The sequence below is a fragment of the Auxenochlorella protothecoides genome (genome assembly GCF_000733215.1).
Source record: "Auxenochlorella protothecoides strain 0710 unplaced genomic scaffold scaffold18, whole genome shotgun sequence".
In the NCBI taxonomy this organism is placed as follows: domain Eukaryota; kingdom Viridiplantae; phylum Chlorophyta; class Trebouxiophyceae; order Chlorellales; family Chlorellaceae; genus Auxenochlorella; species Auxenochlorella protothecoides.
The window spans coordinates 789,767-795,766 of NW_011934213.1; the positions used below are offsets into that span (position 1 = coordinate 789,767).

General features: G+C 67.2%; 1 protein-coding gene across 1 annotated transcript in view; it reads left to right on the top strand.

Annotated features, from left to right (window-relative positions):
* Positions 1–1,872: 1,872 nt before the first annotated feature.
* Positions 1,873–6,000, top strand: part of F751_1915 (U-box domain-containing protein 4) — a gene marked incomplete at both ends in the record, with an annotated part of 8,943 nt that continues 4,815 nt past the window's right edge. Inside the window, 8 exons of the mRNA XM_011399622.1 lie at positions 1,873–1,958; positions 2,090–2,187; positions 3,064–3,142; positions 3,274–3,371; positions 3,718–4,584; positions 4,756–5,366; positions 5,526–5,747; positions 5,859–5,933. Coding sequence (XP_011397924.1) covers positions 1,873–1,958; positions 2,090–2,187; positions 3,064–3,142; positions 3,274–3,371; positions 3,718–4,584; positions 4,756–5,366; positions 5,526–5,747; positions 5,859–5,933 — 2,136 coding nt within the window. The remainder of the gene's footprint in view (positions 1,959–2,089; positions 2,188–3,063; positions 3,143–3,273; positions 3,372–3,717; positions 4,585–4,755; positions 5,367–5,525; positions 5,748–5,858; positions 5,934–6,000) is intronic.

Below are 6,000 nucleotides of genomic sequence, written 5' to 3' on the forward strand. Positions count from 1 at the left end.
GCCCCTGACCCTGGGCAGATCGGTCAACCACAGCCGTGCACCCACTTCTCCAACACAAAACGGTGAGACCACCTTGGACTACTCACACGCTGAACTGATGCTTCTTCCTCCCGCCCTGCAGGTACGAGAAGATGTTCTCCAGCAGGTGTTCGGGGAGCTGGGAGGCTGTGCTGGCCTCAGGGGGGCATGGGCTGCCCATCATGGCATGCACGGGCTCCGGGAGGTCTGCTCGCACAGCCAGGGCGGGAGCGCACGAGAGCTGTGCCACCGGGCGACCCAACTCGGTATACCTGGCGTGCCCAGAGAAATCACGAGACCAGTACTCGGCTCACCAAGCTCTTGCCTGCCGGGCCGAGGCAGCTTGCGATCCGAGGAACGGTGCGGTGAGGGTTTCACACAGGTGCCGTCCGACACCTTCCGGCCCGGTTCAGCCTCACTCGCGGCAGTGTTCAACGCGTTGCCAAGTGTGGAGGCACTGTTCCGAGATCCCACTCGCGGGTATTCATCTCAGTGGTGAATGCATGTTTAAGCGTGCCGAGGGGGGCCTCGCCCCCCTCGCTCGATATCTTGCGTTCCGAGGGGAGTAGGAAAGGACGGAGCGTTCCGACCCCGTCAGCAGCTGATCACCGATAGCTCGGTGGGGAGAGTGGCCCAACGGCTGATCCACAAGCGACTTGGATCCCATACGCAGCCTTGGACTACCAACAAGTTGGATGCAGCATTGGGGGCTAACATTCCCTCGAGCATGGGACACTCTGCAACAAGTGTAGAAGCTCAGGGTGGATATTCATGTTGCACAAACCTGCTCTACATCACCCAGGGGAGCAGGGGCACACTCACTCCAGGCTCTACGAGGGAGATCGCATCGGAGACATACAGCTCCAAAGGAGCCGTTGCTCAATGGGCCTACCTAGCCAAGCAGGCGATCCAATGAATGTGATGAAGGGATGGTGCACGTTCCACTGCAGATGCCGGTCTCTGGCAACTGATATTATCAGCACTGGTCATTGTCCGACTTGGAGTGCAGAACACTGTCAAGAACAAATACGGTCCAGTCTGGGTATTGCTAGATTTTATGTGGGGGCAGCTCTGGAAGGTGACCCATCCAGTGATTCGAAGTGGTTCTTATTACACTGCAGCATTGATGACATGCTCTGATAAAGACTTCTGTATGATGGGTATTCCGAAGTGCTGGCCCAGTGTCACATGGATGACCCTGCCACCTCGTCTGTGTGTCGCCTTGAAAGCCTGCATCCTTGGCCATCACCTCCTTTGTTTATTGTTTGTCCTTTACAATCCAGGGTATACCAGTGTCCTGTCTGTGGGCCCCTGGTGTCGAGTCAGCACTCCTTCAACAATCCTCGCCATGCCGTGCATGCTGAGGGTTAGCGCTGGTCCGCTCGGCCACACCCTCCAACTCCAATGCCAGTGCGATTCGAGACACAAACGATACCATATACACCATCAAAATCGCTTGGAACTCGAATGCGCATTCGGAGCTACTGAGCGTGGGCCCTGCACCAATCTGCCTCTTGGCAGGTGAGGGCGAAACCACATTCAGTACTTGCTTGTCGGGTGTCGGGAAGGAGGCGAATTGTAAGGCGTTCATTTGTAACGCACTGCCCAGTGTCTTCTCAATCCCTAAGACACACAGCGGCCCGTCCTCACCCGTCCGTACACGGCTGGCTCGGGCTCATACCGGCGTGTTCCGCGTGGTCCAACGCGGCACAGGGTGGCGTCGTCTCAGACACCCTGCCCAAAACCGGCTCTACATCACACCTGCTTCCCTGCAAACAATCTTCATGCCGGGCTCGGGCCTGCGATAGGGTGCCGCCCCGTGAGGCCTGATCTGCCCGAGAGGCTAGCTACCCAATGGCAGGACTGGATGCCACGGTGGCCATGTGCCGCGCGATCCGCAAGGCAGCCTTTGCCTCCAAGACTGAGGTGGAGGACCTGAGGTGAGGGCCTGCAGGGTGGGCGAGGGAGCCGTGCTGACCAGGGCTGGGCGGTTTCAGACCTGGCGGCCCTGGCATCCTCGTGCTCCCTGGTGCACGCCCAGGCACGCCGGCTCTCCCTTCAACCCGTGCAGGACGGTGGCACGGTTTGTGGGCAAGGTGCAGTTGATCCTGGAGGGCCTGCGCAGCGTGGAGGGCCTGGATGCCCTTCGCGCCTGGCCGGAGGCACACGGTGGGCTACGTGTTTGGGAGGCTGACGCCAGTTGTATGCCGACTCTCCTCTGCCCAGGTTCCGAGTGCCATGCACCCGCAGCCGGTCTCCTCGATCCACAGCGCCATCCTGTCACAGGCCACCCCGCGGCCCTGGCTTATCGTGCGCAGATGCAGGCCCCCTCCCCTGCTTGAATTCCACCACCATTCCCCCCCCTCCCCCCCCCCTTGTCCCTGCCCACCTCGTCTGTGTGTCGCCTTGAAAGCCTGCATCCTTGGCCATCACCTCCTTTGTTTATTGTTTGTCCTTTACAATCCAGGGTATACCAGTGTCCTGTCTGTGGGCCCCTGGTGTCGAGTCAGCACTCCTTCAACAATCCTCGCCATGCCGTGCATGCTGAGGGTTAGCGCTGGTCCGCTCGGCCACACCCTCCAACTCCAATGCCAGTGCGATTCGAGACACAAACGATACCATATACACCATCAAAATCGCTTGGAACTCGAATGCGCATTCGGAGCTACTGAGCGTGGGCCCTGCACCAATCTGCCTCTTGGCAGGTGAGGGCGAAACCACATTCAGTACTTGCTTGTCGGGTGTCGGGAAGGAGGCGAATTGTAAGGCGTTCATTTGTAACGCACTGCCCAGTGTCTTCTCAATCCCTAAGACACACAGCGGCCCGTCCTCACCCGTCCGTACACGGCTGGCTCGGGCTCATACCGGCGTGTTCCGCGTGGTCCAACGCGGCACAGGGTGGCGTCGTCTCAGACACCCTGCCCAAAACCGGCTCTACATCACACCTGCTTCCCTGCAAACAATCTTCATGCCGGGCTCGGGCCTGCGATAGGGTGCCGCCCCGTGAGGCCTGATCTGCCCGAGAGGCTAGCTACCCAATGGCAGGACTGGATGCCACGGTGGCCATGTGCCGCGCGATCCGCAAGGCAGCCTTTGCCTCCAAGACTGAGGTGGAGGACCTGAGGTGAGGGCCTGCAGGGTGGGCGAGGGAGCCGTGCTGACCAGGGCTGGGCGGTTTCAGACCTGGCGGCCCTGGCATCCTCGTGCTCCCTGGTGCACGCCCAGGCACGCCGGCTCTCCCTTCAACCCGTGCAGGACGGTGGCACGGTTTGTGGGCAAGGTGCAGTTGATCCTGGAGGGCCTGCGCAGCGTGGAGGGCCTGGATGCCCTTCGCGCCTGGCCGGAGGCACACGGTGGGCTACGTGTTTGGGAGGCTGACGCCAGTTGTATGCCGACTCTCCTCTGCCCAGGTTCCGAGTGCCATGCACCCGCAGCCGGTCTCCTCGATCCACAGCGCCATCCTGTCACAGGCCACCCCGCGGCCCTGGCTTATCGTGCGCAGATGCAGGCCCCCTCCCCTGCTTGAATTCCCCCCCCATTCCCCCCCCTCCCCCCCCCCTTGTCCCTGCGCACCATGAGCCTTGCATCACACCTACCTGGCCTTGCTCCACGACATTCCACCCGTTCTCCCCCTCCAAACACCCTTCCATCCTTGTAATCGTTCGTTCTCACCCCCTCCCCCTCCCAAACCCTCCGTAGCGAGCCTGCAGGATGCGCTGCAGGGCGTGGCCGACGTAGTGGATGCCACGGCGTCCATGGGCTCCCTCCAGGCCGTGCTCGTGACAGAGGACACGGAGGTGCGGCTGGGCGCGTGCCTCAAGGAGCTGGGCTCAGCGCTGGCCGAGCTGGCGGCTTGTGCGGGCGACGCACCGCCCGACGTGGCGCAGGACGCTGCGCGCGTCCCGCGCCAGATCGCCGGCGCCACCTTCGCCCCCCGCCCCGGCACCGACCTGCTCACCTGGCAGCTCCTGCGCGGGCTGACGCTGGCGGGGGTCGGGCGAGGCGACCGCGCCGCGCTGGGCGCCCAGCTGCGCGCCGCGCTGCGTCTGGTGTCCCTCGGCCGCGAGGGCCTTGGCGTCTGGCTGGAGCGGGAGGTGCTCGCGCTGCGCGCCGCCAGCGTGGCCGCGCGCGCCGCGGGTGACGTCGTGCTCGCCTTCTTCTGCCACCAGGTGCTCATGTGCCTGCTGGCCGCGGGGACCGGGGCCTGGGACTGGCTGGAGGAGCCCGTCGCGGGGGAAGGGTGTGCCCAAGACGGCGCTCCGTTGGCCGACCCCAGCGAGGCCGCCGAGGCGCTGGCCTCCGCGCGCACCACGCCCGCGGCCAGCGCCTGCCTGGGCGAGGCCACGCCGCCAGGGCAGGGCACCCCACCGGGTGCCGGCAAGGGTTCTGGTGGTGCAGAAGGCCAGGGTGTCAGCGAGGAACCCCTCTCCAGGGCGGACGAGGGCAGGGCCAGCTCGAACGTGATGGCGCACCCCGTGGCGGACCTGACAGACCCAGCGGACATCGTGGACGGGGCTTCCCCCGGTCCTGCCCCCGGCAACGCGCCCGGGAAGGGCGAGGCACCCGGTACGCCACCCCGCGCCGCGCCCGGACGGGCGGGCGAAGGCCCGGGCTCGCCCGTGCGCGGCGCCGCGCGCCTGCTCGGCCACGTGGCGGCCTGGTTCGCGGGCATGGGCGGCGGCGTGGCGGGGCCGGTGCCGCGGTCCGGCCTGCCCCTTGCGAATGCTTTGTCCCTAGACCTGGCGCTCGGCGGCTCCGGGGCGCTGGGGAGTGGGGGGCATGCGCGGAGCGAGGGGGCACTACCAAACGGGTGCGCCGCCGAGGAGGAGTCGGGTCCGCCGCCGCCTCGCCTCCCCGGCAGCGCCGCGCTTTCCCGCAGCGCGGTGGCCGCGCTGGCCTCGGACCTGCGCGCCGACGGCTGGCCGGACGCGGAGCTGGACTTTGACGCCGACGACGTCGCCGGCGCGGTGGCGGCGCTGGCCTCGCCCTCGCTCCTGCGCCAGTGGGTCGCGGCGGTGGCGCTGGAAGCCGGCGCGGAGGCCGGCGGCGAGCTCTGGCGTGCGGCGGCGGCTGCGCTGGGCCTGGTGCCGGCCACGCTGCGCGCGCTGCGCGGCGCGCGCGACCCCGCGCTGCGCGGCGTGCTGGCGGGCGTGCTGCGCCAGCTGGCGCGCGACACCGCGCAGCGCCGCGCCGTTGCCGAGGCCGGCGGCATCGCCGTGCTGGCGGGCCTGCTGCAGAGCCCCTCCTCCCACGCGCGCCAGGCCGCGGCGCGCGCGCTGTCCAACGTCGTGGTCAACTCGGGGAAGAACAAGCTGGAGGCCGCGCAGTTTGGGGCCATCCACAGCCTGGTGAGCGCGGGGTGTGGGGGTCCTGGATCGCCCCCATGCCCGGTTTCCGCCCGCACCCCCGCAACACCCGCCTGCGCCCGGCCTGGGGACCCCCCAGTCAGCCCCCATGCGGCCCCCACTCTCCTCCCAGCGCCCACCACATGTAACCACCCAACCCAGGCACGGATGCTGGAGACGGACGGCGCCATGGGGCGCGAGGCGGCGGCGGCCACGCTGGGCAACCTGGCTGCCAACTGCGAGGCCACCTCGGCCCTGCTGGCGGAGGCCGGCGCGGTGGCCCCGCTGGCCGACCTGCTGGCCAGCGGCACGCCCATGGCCGTGCAGCACGCCGCGCGCGCGCTGCGCAACCTGGCGGGCCGCGACGGACGCAACAAGCGCCTGGTGCTGGAGGCCGGGGCCGCGCCGCGCCTGACGCGCCTGCTGGGCTCGCGCGAGCGCGGCGCGGCGCAGGCCGCCGCCTCCGCGCTCTCCAACCTCGCCTGCAACTGCGAGGCGGCGCAGGACGCGGTGGTCGCGGCGGGGGCTGTGCCGGGGCTGCTGAGTCTGCTCGCCGCCTTTGAGGACGGGGTGCGGGGTCTTGAGGGTTTGGAGGGGGGGTGGGGTGGGGGGGTGCGTGTCCGTGTGAGAAGTGGTC